The 20,820-nt window shown below is 54.4% G+C and overlaps 1 protein-coding gene and 1 long non-coding RNA gene across 4 annotated transcripts in view; one reads left to right on the top strand and one right to left on the bottom strand.

Moving 5' to 3' along the window:
- CCDC88B (coiled-coil domain containing 88B) overlaps window positions 1–5,633 on the bottom strand; it is a 17,450-nt gene extending 11,817 nt beyond the window's left edge. For 2 of the 3 annotated variants that reach the window (XM_055354391.2, XM_055354392.2), the window contains exons 1-14: window positions 5,511–5,606; window positions 5,085–5,230; window positions 4,819–4,930; window positions 4,659–4,728; window positions 4,509–4,567; window positions 4,333–4,416; window positions 4,095–4,238; window positions 3,698–3,843; window positions 3,462–3,543; window positions 3,157–3,315; window positions 2,515–2,661; window positions 2,225–2,333; window positions 1,925–2,061; window positions 682–1,842 (exon numbers count right to left, since the gene is read on the bottom strand). In XM_055354391.2, the coding sequence (XP_055210366.1) occupies window positions 682–1,842; window positions 1,925–2,061; window positions 2,225–2,333; window positions 2,515–2,661; window positions 3,157–3,315; window positions 3,462–3,543; window positions 3,698–3,843; window positions 4,095–4,238; window positions 4,333–4,416; window positions 4,509–4,567; window positions 4,659–4,728; window positions 4,819–4,930; window positions 5,085–5,230; window positions 5,511–5,570 (2,616 nt within the window). In that variant the 5' untranslated portion in view covers window positions 5,571–5,606. Of the gene's footprint in view, window positions 1–681; window positions 1,843–1,924; window positions 2,062–2,224; window positions 2,334–2,514; window positions 2,662–3,156; window positions 3,316–3,461; window positions 3,544–3,697; window positions 3,844–4,094; window positions 4,239–4,332; window positions 4,417–4,508; window positions 4,568–4,658; window positions 4,729–4,818; window positions 4,931–5,084; window positions 5,231–5,510 lie in introns of all 3 variants that reach the window. The other variant, XM_031016351.3, reaches the window with a different exon arrangement.
- On the top strand, window positions 5,595–20,820 carry LOC129525243 (uncharacterized). Its single transcript, XR_008669397.2, has 3 exons — window positions 5,595–5,937; window positions 18,326–18,378; window positions 20,539–20,820. It is a non-coding gene; the product is annotated as an uncharacterized lncRNA (long non-coding RNA).

Raw genomic sequence — 20,820 nt, 5'->3', positions numbered from 1 at the left:
GGCAGGGTTTCACCATGTTGGCCAGGCTGGTATAGAACTCCTGACCTCAAGTAATCCACCCACCTCGGCCTCCCAAAGTGCTGGGATTACAGGTGTGAGCCACCACACCCGGCCCCTGAGCGTCTTTAATGACTTTGTCTTTGCACATGCCATTCCCTCTGGACAAAATGTCCTCCCCACCTAGTGACATTGTGGTCACTCCTCCTAAAGCCTCCTTGCCTCCACTTGGGCATCAGCTCACCCTCCCACGGGCTCTCGTAGCACTTGGCTCTGAATAACCAGTGCTTGAACACTTACAACATACCCTTGCCAGCATGAACCAGACCTTTACAGCTACTGTCTCCCAAGGTCCTCCTAAGACCGGCCCAGGTGGCCAGGAATAGTACCCCTGTTTTACAGAATGAAGCCTGGTGTGGAGGTGAGTCGACTGCTGCAGCCAGAGAGCCAGGATGTGTACTAGGCAGTCCCACCCCCTCCCACAGCGCCCCCATCACACAGTGGACATGGCTCTGTGCCCCAGGCCAGGCACACCTTTGGAAGGCAGGGGTGGACTTGGCCTTTCTATCTCCAGCCTCCGCTCGGTGCTGGGCACCCACTGAACAGCTGCTGATGGAATCAGTAACTCCCAACAGCCTGGAACTCTGCTTCCCAACCCCAGCGGTGAGCCCCAACCTGACCTACCGCCTGGAGGGCCTCCTTCTCCCGGCGCTCCCTCTCAGCCTCCTCCAAGTGCTGGCGGCCCTCGCTCTCCAGCGCCTGCATCCGTTCCTCCGCGGCCTCCGACTGGGCCCGCAGCCTGGACCCCTCACGCTCCCACTGCCTCCGCTCCCGGCCCGCTGCTGCCAGCGCCTCCACCAGCGCCTCCCGTTCCTGGGACGCAGACTCCAGCTCCCGGCCAGCAGCCTCCACTGCCTCCCGCAGCCGGGCTTGCTCCCAGGCCTGGGCCTCTGCCTCCCGGTGGGCCTCGGCCTCTGCCCTTCGCGCTTGGGCCAGCTCCTTGGAGAGGCGGGCAGCCTCCGTGTCTTGGGCCTCCAGCTTGCGGGCCTGGGCTTCCAGCTCATCTCCAAGGGCCTCAGCCTTTCTCCTCAACTGTGCCACCTCCTCCCTGAGGGCCTCCTGCTCTGCGACACCACTGGCCAGGCTCTCCCCTGGGATTGGGCCTTCCCAGGCCTGGACCTCAAGAGCCCCTTCTGACTTCTGCTGTGGTTTTTGCCAGGCTGGGTCCCTGACCGTCCCTTCCAGCCTCTGGTCATGCTCTCTGGCCTCTGTTTGTCGCGTGGCCAGGTCCAGGCACTGGTTTGGGCCCTCCTGCTCCTCCAGCTGCACAGAGCTGGGCTCCGAAGGCCCTGGCTTGTGCTCAGGGCCCTCCTGTCTCAACCCCCGGGCCTCAGGCACCAACTCGCCTTGGGGAGCCTCTCTTCCCTCTGTCTCTCCTCCCAGCAACTGCGGGGCCTGAATTTTGGTCCCTGGACCCTGAGGTGGGGCCACAGAGGCAGGGATCTGGAGAGAGGATCTACGGCCAGCCTTCTCCGGGGACTCCTGTGTCTCCACAGGAGAGCCTGACTCTTGGGGGGACCAGTCTGAGGCCTGGGGGTCCATGGCAGCTGCCTGAAGGGGACTCTCTGCCTCCTGTGGGTCTGAATCAGGTGCCTGGGGACACTCAGCTGATGCCTCGAGCACTGAGTCTAATGCCGGGGGAGCCAAGTCCAAGGCCTGGGGGCCTCCATCCCTTGCCTTCTGAACCAAGCCCTGAGGGCTGTGGTGGGAGGCCACAGGAGTCTGGGGAGCCTCCTCCAGCACTGGAAGAACAGGGTCCTCTCTCGGTGCCTCCAGCAGGGGGTGCTGAGGGCATACGAGAGGGACAGTCAGGCCCAGGGAGGGACTAGGGGAAGGGCCGGCCAGGACCCTGGGGGAGGGGACTTACCTGGCCCCCTGGCTGCCCCTGAAGCACCTGAAGCAGCCCCCGAAGCTCCTGGTTCTCCCTCTCAAGGGTCCGAAGCCGCCCAGCCTCTGCCTCCCTCACCTCATCTTGCAGCGAGGGGGCCGCTCCTGCTAGGGGTGCTGAGGATGAGAGATGAGGTCAGGACCCCTCCCTTGCTGCCTGGCTCCTCACATACACACCCCAGAGGCTTGGGAGAAGGGAGGGAGTCAGAGGCTCTCCCCAGTACACCTGCCGGAAAGCATAGGCAGCCCCCACCCCAGCCCCTCCACTGGGGTCCCTCACCCTCCCCAGGGGATCCTGGAGGTGGCTCCAAGCTCCGCTGAAGCTCCAGCTCCAGCTCCACATTCTCCTCAGCCAGCTGGTCCACCTGATGCCGCAGAGAGTCCAGCTCCTGGGGGTGAGGGAAGGGTCAGACAAGCCCTCCACACCATGGCCAGGCCGAGTGTGTAGGTCGGAGGGTCACTAGAGGTCACCAAGAGCAGAGGTTGCAAGAATCACTAGGGACCACTAGGGAATCAATGGGGTCATGGGGTGACGGGGCAACCCAAGTGGGATCACTGTGGCTACCTTACCGCATGGGCCTCGCCCAGCCGGGTCCGCAGCAGCAGGTTCTCTCGCTGGGTCTCATGCAGCCGGGCGCAGCGCTCTCGGGCAGCCTCCAGCTGCTCTTCCAGCAGCGCCTTGGAGGCCTCCAGCACTCCTGAGAGCACCCGCTCCTCCTGGTGGGAGAGCAGGGAGAACCGGTAGCCATGCAGCCCCCATGCACTCCAGCGCCTGAGGGTCCCAAACTCCTTCCCCTCAGCCTGTCACATACCCTGCCTCCCTCCCCTACCCTGCACCCCATCAGTCTCTAGGCCCCGCCACTCCCTTCCATCTTCTTCCCACCAAGATCTCTTCAGGTACTTTCTTCCTCGCCCCTGGCCCCGCCCTTTGTGCAGGCCCCGCCCTTCTGTCCATGCCCCGCCCCTCCCCCGGGAACCGCCTTCCTTCCAAGGCTGCATCACTTACACAGCCCTCCCCTCCCCTCCACCTGCCCCATCCTCTGGAGGCCCTTTCCCAGACGCCACCTCCCTGAATTTGTCCTCACCCATTTCTCCACCTGTGACTGTCCCCTCCAGAGAACCTGCCTCTCTGCCCTCGGGACCCAATCTCGCCCCTCCTCCTGGCCCGCCCCCTCGCGCACGCCCCGCCCCGCGGCTCCGTCTCCGCCTCACCTCCAGCTGACTCTTGCAGGCCTCAGCCGCCTGCAGCCGCTCGCGGCAGCGCCTCAGCTCCTCCTGCAGGCGGGGCAGGCGGCCGGCCCGCTCCCGCAGCGCCTCTGCCTCCTCGCGGTACAGCTCGGCCCGCTTGGCCTGTCCCGACAGCGCCTGGGCCTGGGCCAGACGGTGTGGAGCTGGGAACAGCCAGCCGCGGGCCAGAGGGATTAGGGACGGGAAGGAGCCGGGTTGGGAGGGAGGCAATGGGATCGGGTGCGGGGAGGTTAGGGAATGCCGCGGTGGCGGGGAGCATGTGAGCGCACCTCCTGGCGGAGCCTTCTTATTTCGGCCTCCAAACCCTGCACCTCGGCCTGGGAGTCTAGCAGCAGCTCGGCCTTCTCCTCCCTGGAGGGAAGGGGAGTCTAGGGAGGGTCTGGGGGCCCACAACCCCCAGCCCTTCCCAGGCCTGACCCCTCCCGTAGCCACCAGGGCTAGGGTCCCATCAAGGCTTAATCTGCCCCTCTCCACTCAGTCCCCTTCCCAGGCTGCGCACACTCACAGCTCCTGCCGCAGACGCCGCAGCTGAGCCTTGGCGTTGGCCAGCTGCAGGGCCAGATGGTGCGAGGGGCCCTCGGCGGGAGCCCTAGAGGGAGCCTCAGGCCTCAAGCAGAGGGGTTCTCGCTCCAGCAGCAGTTCAGCCAGCCGCTGTAGGTCAGGGGTCAAGGGTCAGGACTAACTTATCCAATGCCTCTGCACATCGACCCCCAACCACAACACCAGACATGGGGTTGTGGTCTGGGGTCTTGGGCCATCTGGTTGTGACATCCCTGATGGCCCAAGACCTCAGACCACAACCCCATGCCTGGGCCCCAAACTTCCATCTCCCTTGCACAACCGGCTCCCTGATGGTCCTCCAGTTCCCCAACCTGAGTCCACGATGCCCCTGCTGCCCCTACCTGGGCCCCCAGGTCACGCTCCCGTGCCAGCTTCGACAGTGTCCCCATCAGGCTTCGGGACAGCATCTCCAGCTCGGCAGGTGCCAGCTCCCCAGGCTCTGGCCCAGACAGTGCCAGCACCATGCCGGCCCCCGGCTGGGTCACCTGGGGCGCAGGAAGAGCAGTTCAGTGGAAGCCGCGGTGTGGCAAGGGCGTCCCAGGTGCCATACCAGTCTGGGCTGCCGAACCGTCTCAGTACCTCCTGGATGGCAGCGGCCAGCTCGCTCTGGACCTCGAGACTGAGGCCCTGGATGTGGCGGATGAAGAGTTCCCGGTGCTCACACTGAGAGGAGACAGGAAGGGGAGCTGGTGCAGGATCTCCCTCCTCTGCCGCCAAAGCTCGACCCTAACCTTTCCTTCCCACCGCCGGCTCACCTGTACTGACGCTCCCAACAGTAGCCGAAGAACGCCTTCCAGCTGCTCCACCGCTTCTTCTGCAAGGCACATGCCACAAGGGGTTAACTGGGGCGGGGAAGGTAGAGTAGTGCGGGGGCAGAGGCAGGAGGGTGTGGGTGGGGAGAGCACCTGAGAGAGGGTCAAATCCCAATGTCTGGAGGTCTGGGGGTGGCGACAGGATGAGCAGCTGCAGCTCCTCCTGGAGGCAGAGAGGCAGACTATATGAGGCGCCTTCCCGAAGGGGCTCCTCTTCCTCTCCCGTCTCCGCCTTTCCCTCGAGACCCCTTACCTGGTAGAAGTCCCTCAGTCGGCCCCACAGGTGGTTCAGGTTCCACACTCGCCAGGCAGCAGGTCCGTCAAGGCCTCTGAGCATCCGAGGTCCCCCTCGGGAGCTGGGGGCACTATGGGCCGGAGGTGGGCTCGAGGACCCGCCTCCCATCAACAGGCCTCGCCCACCGTCCCTCAGGCCCCGCCCACTGAGCATCAGGCTCCGCCCACCCGCTTCCCCTCCCCTCAGATCCTTCCCCGCCACCGCCCCCGCCCGATGCCCCTTACATGATGCCCAGCACCCGGAGGAGCAGGGCCCCATCGCTGAGGCGCAGGAATCTCTTCTCCAACCAAAGGGGCGGCTCTTCCTCCTCTTCCTCTTCTTCCCCCTCCGAGTCTTCCGCCTCCCCGACCAGCCCGGCCAGTCCCAGCGCCTATGAGGAGCCCAGAGGGGTCAGCCGACCAGCAGAGTGAACCCTGAGCCCCTCCGACCTGCCCCAGTGAACCCAAGCACCCCTTCTCACCCATCCTCTGAGTGCCTCTGTCCCCTCTTCCCTCACCACAGCCCCCCACACCATATCTCCATCCCCCACATTTGAACCCAGCCCTCCCCTCCGGCCTGGTTCTGCCTCACCCTCCCCCGGCCAGCGCCAACACCAGCCCCTGGCTGGGGCTCACTTCCCCTCCCCAACCCGCTGCCACCTGCCCCCTCACCCAGGTAGCCAGACTCCCACTCAGGAAGTCTCTGAGCCTGGGCCCCTTGCCCCCCTCCATGCCCGGGTCAGGGTGCCCGTCTCGCTGTGGCAGCTGCACCTGCCCTGAGAGGAAGAGGAAGTCCCCGAGTGGGGGATCCCGGGGCCAGCCACAGACACCCTGTGCAGCTTCCTCCTTCCGGGTGCAGGCGGGCCTGGGCAGTCTGAGTCCTACCTCAACCCCCACCTCACCTCCCTGCATCCTCCTAACATCTCTGCAGGGCTAGCCCAGAGGTTGGCGGCGGAAGGCCCACAGCTCCCCTGGCTCCATGGGCAATGACCGGACAGCCCTTCACCTCTCTGGGCCTTGTTTTCTCAAACTGAAACTGGAGAGGATGACCCCAGCCTGGGACCTTCGAGGGCCTCAAAAGGGCTCTGGGCCTTGCGTGGTGAGTCTGGGCACCCACACACCCATCTTCCCAAATGCCAGGCTTCACTCACTACAGCGTTCTTTCTTTTCCCTTCAGTGTTTCTCAAAGTTACCCAAACCACATCCCCTGGGAAGCCTGGTTCAGATGCTCCTCCAAGAAGCCTCCCTTGAACCCCAGACAGAAGGGAGCATCACTCCTGTGACCTCACCCCACCCCATCCTCTATACACTAGAGACTGTTGTAGCCGTACTAGGTGCTATGAAGGGGAGGGGATTTGACCTCGGCAGGATGATCAGGGAAGGCATCCTGGAGTACGCATGAGATCAGGGATGGCTGGGTTAACATGGCAAAGTGGAAAGGAAGGGAGGGTATTCCAGGCAGCAGGAACAGAATGTGCAACTGCTCTGAGGCAGCTGGAAGCATGGTCAGCAAAAAGATTGGAAATTATGCATGTTTTATCTATTCCAAGATGCTTAATGTTCACGTTTCACTTTTTGTTTTGTTTTGTTTTTAAGAGACAGAGTCTGAATCCGTGACCTAGTCTGGAGTGCAGTTGCAAGATCACAACTCACTGCAACTTCAACCTCCTGGGCTTAAGCAATTCTCCTACTTCAGCCTTCTGAGTAACTGGGACTAGGGTGTGTGCCACCACACCTGGCTAATTATTTTGCTTGTTTTTTGTACAGAGAGAGTCTCGCTGTGTTGCCTGGGCTGGTCTCGAACTCCTGGGCTCAAGTGATCCTCCCGCCTTGGCCTCCTGAAGTGCTGAGATGACGGCATGAGCTGCCTCACGCAGCCCCCATCCTATACCTCTGAAGTGAGTTTACATGGTACAGTTGCTGTCTGGCTAGCTGCCGTCCCAACATCACTATCAGGACCCACACCTGAAAAGCACCAGCATCAAATCCTTCAGAAGACTGTCAGCAGCTTGGAAGAAATCCTAGAGGCAAGCAGAACCCTTTTTAGCCCTGGGACTCAAATGGTGGGAAACCCCAGGGGGAGGGAACCAGGCTTGTCAGTGACACTCCCTTTTTTTTTTTTTTTTTGGTGAGACGGACTCTTGCTCTGTCTGTCGCCTAGGCTGGAGTGTAGTGGTGCAATTTCGGGTCACTGCAACCTCCATCTCCCGGGTTCAAGCAATTCTCCTGCCTCAGCCACCTGAGTAGCTGGGATTATAGGCACCTGCCACCACGCCCAGATGCTTTTTTGTGTTTTTAGTAGAGACAGGGTTTCACCATGTTGGCCAGGCTGGTCTCGAACTCCTGACCTCAGGCAATCCACCCGCCTCGGCCTCTGAAAGTGCTGGGATTACAGGTGTGAGCCACCGCGCCCGGCCTGTCAGTGACACTCCTAGAGCAGAGTGAAAACTCGGCTCCACTTCATCTGCACAATTGTAAAGCTGGCTTAAGAGCGCCTGGCTGTTTCATGGCTGTTTTATGGAATGTTTGGAGCAGTACTGCTCTCCGTAGAACTCTCAAGGACTCAGAGAAGGAGGTGGCAGGCAGACACAGACATCACGACTCTCAGACCAAAAATGATTCACACAAGTTGGACTCTAAATGTGAAGGAGTTTTCTGAACATGGTAACCAATTTATTTTGCTTCTATTATCCTTTTTATGTGTGCATGAGAATTATATATGATGAGAATCTACATTTAAGTGAAACAGAGCTCTTTCGAGAAATACAAAAGAAAAATTCTAGTGATGAAAGAACCTTGGGACATCGTTAACTGGCAGCATTCTCTTTTCTTAGTGACATTTTTATAATTGATGACATCTTAGTTTTTTTTGTTTTTTGTTTTGAGACAGGATCTCTGTCACCCAGGCTGGAGTGCAGTGATGCAATCACAACACACTGTAGCCTCAACCTCCCTGGCTCAAGGGATCCTCCCACCTCAGCCTCCTCAGTATCTGAGACCACAGACATCCACCATCCACCTGACTAATTTTTGTATTTTTTGTAAAGATGGGGTTTCACCATGCTGCCCAGGCTGGTCTTGAACTCCTGGTCTCAAGCAATCCGCTTGCCTTGACCTCCCAAAGTGCTGGGATTACAGGCATGCACCACTACGTCTGGCCAACATCTTAGATTTGATGAAATATGGCATAATAATGACATCATAGCAAACACGGGCTTCCCTTGAGCTAGGCATGGTTGTAAGTGCTTTACACTTACTAATGTGTTGGCTCTGGACTAGTCTGTGAAATAAGGACTATTGATTATCTCCATTTTATAGAGGAGGGAACAGAGAGGTTAAGTAATTTGCCTAAGGTCACACAGCTTTTAAGTGGCAGAGCCAACTGAAAGAAGGCAGTGGGGCAAGAGTGCAAGGAGCAAGGGGCACCCATAGTCAAGGTGAGCTGGGCTTGACCAGGCCACAGGAAACCACGCAGGATTGGTAGCAGAGGAGCACAGCCAGCTGTTCAGTCCTTTTGAAATGCCTCTGGAAATGGGAGTGATCCTCTCGTTGTTGCCAGAATTCCAGGCCTTGATGCCAGCACAAGCCTTCATTAAATGTCCCTGGGGTGATTATTATTATTATTATTATTATTTTTGAGACAGAGTCTCGCCCTATCACCCATGCTGGAGTGTGGTGGAGCAATCTCGGCTCACTGCAGCCTCTATCTCCTGGGTTCAAGCGGTTCTTCTGCCTCAGCTCCCTACAGAGCTGGGATTACAGGCATGCGCTGCCATGCCTGACTAATTTTTCTATTTTTTTTAGTAGAGATGGGGTTTCACCATGTTGGCCAGGCTGGTCTCAAACTCCCGACCTTAGGTGATCTGCCCACCTCAGCCTCCCAAAGTGCTGGGATTACAGGTGTGAGCCACCACACCCAACCTGATTATTATCTTTAGTATTAATAATATCAAGGATCAAGGCCGGGCACAGTGGCTTACACCCATAATCCCAGCACTTTGGGAGGCTGAGGTGGGCGGATCACCTGAGGTCCGGAGTTCGAGACCAGCCTGACCAACATGGAGAAACCCCATCTCTACTAAAAATACAAAATTAGCCAGGCATGGTGGCTCACACCTGTCATCCCAGCTACTCGGGAGGCTGAGGCAGGAGAATCGCTTGAACCCAGGAGGCGGAGGTTGCGGTGAGCCGAAATCGCACCACTGCAATCCAGCCTGGACAACAAGAGGGAAACTCCATCTCAAAAAAAAAAAAAGAAAAGAGAGAAAGAGATCATGTCCTTCGTGGGACATGGATGGAGCTGGAGGCCATTATTCTTAGCAAACTAATGCAGGAACAGGAAACCAAACACCGCATGTTGTCCCTCATAAGTGGGAGTTAAATGATGAGAACACACGGACACAAAGAGGGGAAAAACAGACACTGGGGCCTACTTGAGGGTGGAGGGTGGGAGGAGGGAGAGGAGCAGGAAAAATAACTATTGGATACTGGGCTTAATACCTGGGTGACAAAATAATCTGTACAACAAACCCCCATGGCATGAGTTTACCATATAACAAAGCTGCATGTGTACCCCTGAACCTAAAATATAAGTTTTTTTAAAATTCTATACCTGGCCAGGCACAGTAGCTCACGCCTGTAATCCCTGCACTTTGGGAGGCCGAGGTGGGTGGATTACCTGAGGTCAGGAGTTTGAGACCAGCCTGGCCAATATGGTGAAACCCTGTCTCTACTAAAAATACAAAAATTAGCCAGGCGTGGTGGTGATGGATGCCTGTAGTCACTGGGGAGGCTGAGGCATGAGAATTGCTTGAACCCAGAGGTGGTGACTGCAGTGAGCCGAGATCGGGCCACTACACTCCAGCCTGGGGGACAACAGCAAAACTCCGTCTTAAAAAAAAAAAAAAGTATATATATACATACATATACATATGTGTATATATATACATATATATGTATATATATACATATATATGTATATATATGTGTGGGTATATATGTATATATGTGTGTGTATATATATGTGTATATATGTATATATGTGTATATATGTATATATGTGTATATATGTATATGTATGTATATGTGTGTGTATATATGTATGTATGTATGTGTATATATACTGAATTAAAAATACTAACCCTTCCTGAATCTTATTACTTTTTAATTTTACTTTTTTTTTGGGGTGGGAGGAGATGGAGTCTCACTCACTCTATTGCCCAGGCTGGAGTACAGTGGCGTGATCTTGGCTCACTGCAGTCTCCACCTCTGGGTTCAACCAATTCTCATGCCTCAGCCTCCCCAGGGACTGCAGGCACCTATCACCACCACGCCCAGCTAATTTTTGTATTTTTTGTAGAGATGAGGTTTTCACCATATCGCCCAGGCTGGTCTGAAACTCCTGACCTCAAGTGACTCAGCCTCCCAATGTTCTGCGATTACAGGCATGAGCCACACCTGACCTAACCCTTCCTGAATTTTAATATTTTATAATATTAAAATAATAATAATAATATCAAGCATCTGTCCACTCTGCAAAGCTTGTTCCTATTTGCATACCCACCCCCGCACGGGCATCCCTCAGGAGCACCTGTCCTGTGCGCGCCCAGCAGCTCCCGTGGGGTTAGCCAAGTGTGGTGACAGGGGCTCACCTCCTGGTGGCTAAGGGCCTCTGTCTTGCTCAATATCTGAGTCACACCCTTCCTCAGGCCTTAGGGGCAGGGCCATGTCTCTATTGCTCTCACATCTGTCACTCCAGACAAGCCTGGCTGCACCTCCATCTGGTTATCTGACTCGCCTCAGCTGAGTCAGGCAGAGGGAGTCTGTGGGGAGGAGGGGAGGCTGGAGAGGGGCTTCGCTCATCAGCTGACACTGAGATCCGGGGATTCCAAGGCCCAATTAGGTGTTCAGGGGTGTTCTTCAAAGGGTGGAAGTGGTCCCTTTACCTTGGACTTTTCCCTTAAAATTTTTTTTCAGATACAGCACATGATCAAAAGTGTCAAGAATGAGGTCAGGCATGAGCCTGTAATCCAAGCATCTTGGGAGGCTGAGGCAGGAGGATCGCTTGAGCCCAGTAGTTGGAGACCAGCCTGGACAATATAGCAAGACCCCATCTGTACAAAAACACTGAAAAATTAACTGGGCATGGTGGTGCGTGCCTGTGGTCCCAGCTACTCGGGAGGCTGAGGTGAGAGGATCCCTTGAGCCAGGAAGTTCAAGGCTGCAGTGAGTTGTGATCACACCACTGCACTCCAGCTTGGGCGATAGAGCAAGATCCTGTCTCAAGAAAAAAACAATGTCGGCTGGGCGTGGTGGCTCACGCCTGTAATCCCAGCACTTTGGGAGGCCAAGGCGGGCAGATCACCTGAGGTCGGGAGTTCGAGACCAGCCTGACCAACATGGAGAAACCCTGTCTCTACTAAAAATACAAAAATTAGCCAGGCGTGGTGGTGCATGCCTGTAATCCCAGCTACTCGGGAGGTTGAGGCAGGAGAATCGCTTGAACCCAGGAGGCAGAGCTTGCAGTGAGCCGAGATGGCGCCATTGCACTCCAGCCTGGGCAACAAGAGTGAAACTCTGTCTCAAAAAAAAAAAAAAGAAAAAGAAAAACTAATGTCCAGAGTACACAGAGGCCGGACACCGTGGCTCACGCCTGTAATCCCAACACTTTGGAAACTGAGGTGGGCAGATCACCTAAGGTCAGGAGTTCAAGACCAGCCTGGACAACATGGAGAAACCCCGTTTCTACTAAAAAATACAAAAATTAGCCAGGTGTGATGGCAGGTGCCTGTAATCCCAGGCAGGGAGCTGAGGCATGAGAATCGCTTGAACCTGGGAGGTGGAGGTTGCAGTGAGCCGAGATTGCTCCCCTGCACTCCAGCCTGGAGGATAAAGGGAGGCTCCATCTCCGAAAAAAAAAAAAATACATAAGAGTATAGAGAAAAAAATAAATTGTCTCCCATCCCTTCACTGGGTCCCCATCCCGTTTCCAAAGGCAATTTCTTGTGTCCTTCCTGAGGATACAAATGGCTACATGTGTGAGCCTGTAACAAGTGGCTGCAACCACATACACAGCCACACACCTTCCTTGCTTCACAATGTATTTTGCAGTCCATTTCATTTCTGTTCAGAACCTTGACCTTTTTAACAGCTGTGTAGTATTTTACCACGTGGCTATCCCGTCATCATTTAAATAGCCTTCTGCTGATGGATATTTTAAATGTTTGCATATTTTGCTATGACTACAGTGCCATAATGACTGGCTTTCTCAGATATCTCTTCCTTGCAGCTTTTAAGGGGGCTCAGTGTTGGCTGGGCGCGATGGCTCACGCCTGTAATCCCAGCACTTTGGGAGGCTGAAGCGGGTGGATTATTTGAGGTCAGGAGTTTGAGACCAGCCTGGCCAACATGGTGAAACCCTGTCTCTACTGAAAATACAAAAATTAGCCGGGCATGGTGGTACATGCCTATAATCCCAGCTATTCGGGAGGCCGAAGCAGGTGGATCATTTGAGGTCAGGAGTTTGAGACCAGCCTGGCCAACATGGTGAAACTCCATCTCTACTGAAAAAAACGAAAATTAGCTGGGCATGGTGGTACATGCCTATAATCCCAGCTACTCGGGAGGCTGAGGCAGGAGAATTGCTTGAACCCAGGAGGCGGAAGTTGCAGTGAGCCAAGATCGTGCCACTGCACTCTAGCCTGGGCGACACAGCAAGACTCTGTCTCAAAAAAAAAAAAAAGTGGGGGGGCTCATTGTCCACTGCTGCCCAGCATGGGGACCCCGGAGGTGGGCAAGAAGCTGAGAAAGACAGACAGACAGAGGGACAGCACAGTCAGCCTCTGTCTCCTCCCCGGGGAATCGGCTTCTCCATCCACGCAGGCGGGGCTGGGAAGGCCTCCATCTCCCAGTCCTCTTATAGGCTCTAATTTTGGGGGGTTTTTTGTTTTGTTTTATTTTGGTTTTTGAGACGGAGTTTCGCTCTTGTCACCCAGGTTGGAGTGCAATGGCGCAATCTCGGCTCACTGCAACCTCCGCCTCCCAGGTTCAAGTGATTCTCCTGTCTCAGCCTCCGGAGTAGCTGGGATTACAGGCGTGCGCCACTACACCCAGCTAATTTTTGTATTTTTAGTAGAGACAGGGGTTTCACCACGTTGGCCAGGCTGGTCTGGAACTCCTGACCTCTCAGGTGATCCACCCGCTTCAGCCTCCCAAAGTGCTGGGATTACAGGCATGAGCCACCACTCCCGACCTGGGTTCGAATTTTTTAGCTAGCTCTGGTTCAGTCTCAAAGGCCAGAAGCAGGAGGGCTCTGGGGTTTGGGCGGAAGGGGAAGCCAAGGAGGCCAGGGCAGGTGGGGGCCCAGATCCAGCAAGAGCCCTGAGCCAACCAGAGCCAGGTCAGAGTGAGGCTTTCTCCCTGCTGCAGGCAGCCCCGGAGCTCCGCCTGGCACCCCAGCGGCCTGGCTGGGGCCCAGCTCTCTAAGTAGATAATTCAGGGCCCCAGGCTCAAAAAACAAAAAACAGCCTCCAAAGCCTTCTGGGCAGCTGACCCTCTGTTGCTAGATCTTCAGGGTCCCCCTCCTTCCCACCCAAGTGTCTGAGAAGGGGTCGTCTCCCCACCCACCACTTGAGGGTGAAATAGTGGAGCTGGAGTTAGCAGTAATGCCCAGGGGAGTGGTCCCAAAGAGCTACCCAGGTGGCAGGAGGCAGTGGGAAGCCAGAGCCAGGAAGGGTGGGGCCCAGGGCCATTTGCCCAGTGCCCGTCCAGATGCCCCGTGACTCAGAGTGCAGCCTGCGCGGCCTGGGGTCCCGCTACTGTAGAGTGAGGCCCAGCCCAGCCCCCACTACCTGACACCAGGCCGGCTCTCCCTTCCTGTTCTCCCCGGGCACTCCCATGCTCCAGGGGGGCACTTGCTGTGCCTCACCCTGTGCCTCCAAGCCATGCTGGGGCGCAGGCGCGAATCCTCCTCCAGGGGGCATCCACCCAGCACTGAAGGAGTCATTCAGAAACTGCCTGGCTCACGGCCATGCCGGGCTTAAAGCTCTCCAGTGGCTTCTCCCTGAGTTGACTCAGCAGCTCACCATGACCTTCAAGGCCGTGGAGAGGCGCCGCCTCACCACCCTGACCTCATCCTTCCTCCTCTCCTCCACTCTGGCCACGCTGGTTCCTCAATCGCTCTCCCCCACTCGGCACCTTTGCATCGCCGACCACTCAACTTGGAGCTCAACATGTCTGAGTCACACACTCCCCAACTCCCTACACACACACATTCACACATGCTCACACGCACGCACATTCACACATGCTTACACACATTCACACATGCTCACACATGCACATTCACACATGCTCACACACATTCACACTCACACACACACGCACGCACACACACACCCTTTCCCCTTATCCCATACTGGTCTCTCAACTGTCCCTTTCTCAGAAAAGTCCTTTCATGACCTGGCATGGTAGCTCACACCTGTAATCCCAGCACTTTGTGAGGCTGAGGCAAGAGGATTGCTTGAGCCCAGGGGTTCAAGACCAACTTGGACAACATGGTAAGACCTCATCTCTACAAAAAAATCCAAAAATTAGCCTCACATGATGGAGCACACCTGTCATCCCAGCAACAAGGGAGGCTGAGGCAGAAGGATCACTTGAGCCCAGGAGTTCAAGGCTACAGTGAGCTGTGATCACACCACTGCACTCCAGCCTGGGTGACAAAGTGAGACCGTGTCTCAAAAAACAAAAGAAAAGAAAAGAAAAGTCCTTTCTCTTGTAAAGCAGCCCCCATCCTCCTCCCACAGCAGGGTTCCACTCCATGGCCACCCGGCACCTTCGCGTGCTTGCTTTGCCTGCTCCCCTGTCAAGTGGAAGCCATCATGGGCTCACCCATGACTGCAGTGCAGAGAGCGCAGTGCTGAGCCCACTGGGTACATGAGAGCACCGACGTCCGCTGCCCACTGATCTCTGCTGGGCTCCATTCTAAGCACTTCCCACATCTCAATCACTTAATCCCCTCCTCAGCTGTAAAATACAGGAGCTGGCCGGGCGCGATGGCTCACACCTGTAATCCCACCACTTTGGGAGACCGAGGTGGGCAGATCACAAGGTCAGGAGATCAAGACCACAGTGAAATCCCGTCTCTACTAAAAATACAAAAAAAAAAAAAATTAGCCGGGCACGGTGGCGGGCACCTGTAGTCCCAGCTACTCGGGAGGCTGAGGCAGGAGAACGGCATGAACCCGGGAGACGGAGCTTGCAGTGAGCCGAGATTGCGCCACTGCACTCCAGCCTGGGCGACAGAGAGACTCCATCTGAAAAAAAAAAAAAAAAAAATGCAGGATCTATTGTTTATCCCCACTTTACAATGAAAAAAATTGATGCCCAGAGAGGTTAAGTCACTTGCTTAAGGCCACACAGCCAGGAAGTGGTGGAGCCAAGATACTGAAGGCAGTTTTTTGTTGTTTTTTTTTTTATGTTTTTGAACAAATGAACTCTTATTTCAGAGGCCAGGAAAGTGCAGCTCAGAAGGGAATGGGGGCAAGTAGGGCAGCTGAGGCTGAAATCTCAGTCCTTCTCTGGCGCTAAGAGCTCGCGGTCTCCCAGCCCCACTCTACCCACAACCCCACCCCACCCTCCACCCCCTGCTCCCCACCACCTCCTCCACTCCATTCCTTTGTGTTTTGTTTTGTTTTGTTTTGTTTTGTGTTTTTGGAGACAGAGTCTTGCTCTTACCCAGGCTGGAGTGCAGTGGCTCGATCTCAGCTCACTGCAACCTCTGCCTCCTGGGTTCAAGCAATTCTCCTGCCTCAGCCTCCCACATAGCTGGGATTACAGGCAAGCGCCACCACGACCGGCTAATTTTGTATTTTTAGTAGAGACAGGGTTTCTCCATGTTGGTCAGGCTGGTCTCGAACTCCCGACCTCAGGTGATCCACCCGCCTCGGCCTCCCAAAGTGCTGGGATTACAGGCGCGAGCCACTGCACCCGGCTCCACTCCACTCCTTGTTGCTGTCGGGTGGGACAGCAAGGCTGGAGCCCAGCATCCAATTAGGAAACAAGGTGGAAACCCAGGGCTAAGCCCCGTGGCTGCCAGTTGCCCTCGTAATTAAAGACACACACATTAAAGACAGCTCCGAGGTGCCATTAAACATCCATTAAACTGGCAAAAAATAAATCCGAAAGGTAAAACTCAACTGTAGTTGGCAACTGCAGCAGAGAACACAGCACAGGTCACAGGTCACAGGTGGCTCAGAGGCAACAGCCCTCACACCTGGCTGCCTGTCCCTGCCCTGAATTGTTCCATGTGGGAACTGGGTCACACTGGTCAGCTTCATCAAAGATAGATTTGCCAAATTGGCATACAATTCACGTCATAAAATTCACTCTCTAAAAGTGTACAAGTCAGCACGGTCTCAGAATTTCCTGAGACCAATAAAACCACCGGAGCCCTTTGACCCAGCACTCCAGCGTTTGGGAATAAGCCCTGTAGAAGGAGCCCAAGAGGAAACAAAAATAGAAGTGTGTCCAAAGCTGGAAGCTGCCCCAGCCAAACACCGGAAACACCCAGCTCTCCACCAGATAACCCACGTGAGTCACAGCTTGTGGGCAATATCCCATCTCCATCCTTACCACTGCTCAGCCCAGACCTCCCTCATCTTCCTGGCCTGCAGACCTTAGCAGTGGCTGTTCCCGCCCCTGGAACACCCTTCCCACCTGGTACCTGGTGCCTGCAGGGCCCATGCACGGCATATTCACTGCTGTATCCCCAGAGCCTCGCACAGTGCCTGGTGCAGAGATGATTTTCAGCAAAGAGGCACTGAAGGGAAGATACCTACGTGACTGTGAGGAGACACAGGCGAGCAAGTGGAACCTCTGAACACCTGATTGGGCCACTCATAATGACATGAGAATTGCAATGCTCAGAGGAGAAAAGCAGCTTCTTTTGGTGAGAAGCCACTGAGATTAAAGATCTGTCTTAGGGTCGGGCATAGTGTCTCATGCCTGTAATCCCAGCACTTTGGGAGGCCAAGGCAGGAGGATCACTTGAGCAGAGGAGTTTGAGACCAGCCCGGGCAACACAGAGAGACTTTGTCTCTACCAAAAAAAATCAAAAATTATCTGAGCATGGTGGTTCATGCCTGTAGTCCCAGTTACTAGGGAGACTGAGGCAGGAAGATCACTCTACCACCACCAGGAGGTAGAGGCTGGTGGTGAGCCAAGATCGTGCCACTGCACTCCAGCCTGGGTGACAGAGTGAGACCCTGTCTCAAAAAAAAAAAAAAAAGCCGGGAGGCCTTTGGGAGGCCAAGGCAGGCGGATCACGAGGTCAGGAGATCGAGACCATCCTGGCTAACACGGTGAAACCCCGTCTCTACTAAAAATACAAAAAATTAGCCGGGCGTGGTGGCGGGCGCCTGTAGTCCCAGCTACTCAGGAGGCTGAGGCAGGAGAATGGCGTGAACCCGGGAGGCGGAGCTTGCAGTGAGCCTAGATTGTGCCAGAGCAAGACTCCATCTCAAAAAAAAAAAAAAAGATCCGCCTGTGCCTTAGTGGTGATGGTTGCGCAACTCGGTGAATATATTGAAAACAACCGACTTGTACACTTTAAAAAAAAAAAAAAGAGACAAGGTCTCATTATATTGCCCAGACTGGTCTCAAACTCCTGGACTCAAGTAAGCATCCCCCTTCACCCCCACAAAGTGCTGGGATTACAGGCATGAGCCACCATGCCTAGCCTTTGTACAATTTTACAGGCTGAATTTTATGATATGTGAATTGTATGTCAATTTGGCAAATCTATCTTTGATGAAGCCGAACCATGTGGCTCAGTTCCCGCAGAAACTAATTCAGGAAAGGGACAGGGAACCAGGAAAGAGGGCTGTTGTCCTCAGCAGTGAAACTGACTTGGGGCCCTGAAGGTTAGAGTGATCTGGGCAGGGGCATCCCAGCGGGGAACATTGTCTGGTAGATGCTGAAAGGGAAGAGATTGGAGGACCCACAATTGGGAATCAGGGTGACTTTGGTGACCAAGGTTGCAGGGAATGGGGACAGAGGCTTGGAGAGAAGTCACTGGGGAGATGAGAGGACCACACGTGGATCTAGGCCAGCTTCGTATTAACCATGCCCTTCCATGGCTGACAGGAAAGGCAGGGAAGTGAGCATCTCCTGGGAGGCATGGAACCTCAAAGGTCCCTCTTCTCAGAGGTGATCCCTGTGTGGCCACACTGCTTGCTGTCCACCCAATATCCTTTCTCTCTCTCTCCCTGACTAAAAAAACTCATAATTTTTAATTTAGACACATGGCACCCTGGAATGAAGTTGATACTTCTCAGCTTCCTTTGCAGCTAGTATGACCATGTGACTAAGTTCTGTCCAGTGAGATGTAAGTGGAAGGGATATATGGCAGCTTCCAGAAAAAGCTTCTTGACAGACAGCTGGCATGGGCCTTTTATCTTCTGTTCTTCATTTCCTCCTTCCTGCAGGCTGGACGATGAATGTGATGGCTGGAACTCAAGCAGCCACAGTGGATCATAAGGTAAAGACATGTGTTTAAAATGGCAGAGCAGCAAGACAGAAGGAATAATCACACAGCTAGCATACTAGCTCAACCTCTCTAGTGCATACCTGTGAGCTAAGCCTTTGTTTTTTTGTTGTTGTGTTGTGTTGTTTTGTTTTGAGATGGAGTTTTGCTCTTGTTGCCCAGACAATGGCACAATCTCGGCTCACTGCAATCTCCACCTCCCAGGTTCAAGCCATTCTCCTGCCTCAGCCTCCTGAGTAGCTGGGATTACAAGCATGCACCACCACGCCCTGCTAATTTTGTATTTTTAGTAGAGACGGGGTTTCTCCATGTTGGTCAGGCTGGGCTTGAACTCCAGACCTCAGGTGATCCGCTCACCTCTGCCTCCCAAAGTGCTGGGATTACAGGCGTGAGCTACCACGCCTGGCCTTCACTTCTTTACTCCTTCCCAAAACGTGTTAAGTATTATCTGTGTTTCCCACGCCGAGCAGGGCTCCTTACCTGTGTTAAGTAAAAAGACATGATTCCCAACTCCAGGAGTGCGAGTTGATGATACAAATAGAATCACATGGCAGGCCAATATGCATGCTCGTTAACACCAAGAATCTGTGCCTTCGCATAGATGTTACCTGAACTTCTCCAGAAGTTATACCCATGCACACATTGCGCTATCTGCTGTCACTTCTCAATGCCTGTGTCACCAAACCCCAACCACGCCCAGTAGAGTGTGTCCCTTTGGGGCCAGCAGCCTCCACTGCCCCTGATCACAGCACCTTCATGGCTGCAGCCCAAGCCTGATCTAGGCCAGGAACACCAGGACCCCTCCAACCTTTTCTTTGTCTCAGAAACCCAGACTTGACTCCCTTAGGGCCTACTGAAAACTCCCCCAATAGGCCAGGCACGGTGGCTCACACGTATAATCCCAGCACTTTGTGAGGCTGAGGCGGGCAGATCACGAGGCCAGGAGTTCAAGACCAGCCTGGCCAACATAATGAAACCCCATCTCTACTAAAAAATACAAAAAGTAGCTGGGCATGGTGGCGCGCGCCTGTAGTCCCAGTTACTCAGGAGGCTGAGGCACAAGAATCGCTTGAACCCGGGAAGCGGAGGTTGTGGTGAGACTCATTCTGTTGCCCAGGTTGGAGTGCAATGGCGTGATCTCGACTCACTGCAACCTCTGCCTCCCAGGTTCAAGTAATTCTCCTGTCTCAGCCTCCCAAGTAGCTGGGACTACAGGCATGGCGTCACCATGCCTGGCTAATTTTGTATTTTTAGTAGAGATGGGGTTTCACCATGTTGGCCAGGCTGGTCTCAAACTCCTGACCTCAGGTGATCCGCCCACCTCAGCCTCCCAAAGTGCTGGGATTACAGGCATGAGCCACCATGCCTGGCCTGATTTTTATCTTTCAAATAACCTTTTATTGAGCCTTTTTTTTTTTTTTTTTTTTTTTTTTTTTTTTTTTTGAGGCAGGGTCTTGCTCTATTACCCAGGCTGGAGTACAGTGGCATAATCATAACTCACTGCAGTCTTGGCCTCCTGGGCTCAAGTGATTTTCCCAACTCAGCCTCTGGAGTAGCTCGAACTATAGGCACGTGCCACCACACCCACCCAATTATTTTATTTTTTTGGTAGAGATGGGGTGTCACTAATTTATTTTTATTTAGTTGTTTTTGTTTTTGTTTTGGGTTTTTTTTTTTTTGAGACAGAGTTTGGCTCTTGTTGCCCAGGCTGGAGTGCAGTGGTGAGATCTTGGCTCACCAAAACCTCCGCCTCCCGGGTTCAAGTGATTCTTCTGCCTCAGCCGCCCGAGTAGCTAGGATTACAGGCATGAGCCACCACACCTGGCTAATTTTGTATTTTTAGTAGAGAAGGGGTTTCTCCATGTTGGTTAGGCTGGTCTCGAACTCCCGACCTCAGGTGATCCGCCCACCTCAGCCTCCCAAAGTGCTGGGATTATAGGTGTGAGCCACCACACCCGGCCTATTTTTATTTTTTTAGAGACAAGTTCTCGCTCTGTCACCCAGGCTGGAGGGTAGTGGCACGATTATAGCTCACTACAGTGTCCAACTCCTGGTGTCAAGCGATCCTCCCGCCTCAGCCTCCTGAGTAGCTAGGACCACAGGCATGCACTACGACAACTTATTTATATATTTATTTATTTATTTATTTTGTAGGGACGGTGTCTTGCTGTGTTGTCCAAGCTTGTCTCAAACTGGCCTGAATCAATGCTTCCACCTCAGCTGCCAGAGGAACCGGGATTACAGGCCTGAGCCACTGCAGCCAGCCAGTTTGTTATTTTAATGTAAATTCTTAGTAAACAACTCAGGAACTCTCTTGTCCTTTTAAAATCCATTTCAACTGCTGCTAATCGGAGTGTATATTCAGGGCAACTTGAATCTGTGCTCCTGGGATGCAATCCTCAAGCTTGGCCCAAATAAAGTCTCCGCTGATATTAA

Source organism: Gorilla gorilla, chromosome 9 (assembly GCF_029281585.2).
Source record: "Gorilla gorilla gorilla isolate KB3781 chromosome 9, NHGRI_mGorGor1-v2.1_pri, whole genome shotgun sequence".
Taxonomy (NCBI): Eukaryota; Metazoa; Chordata; class Mammalia; order Primates; family Hominidae; genus Gorilla; species Gorilla gorilla.
This window is presented reverse-complemented; position numbering and strand designations above follow the sequence as displayed.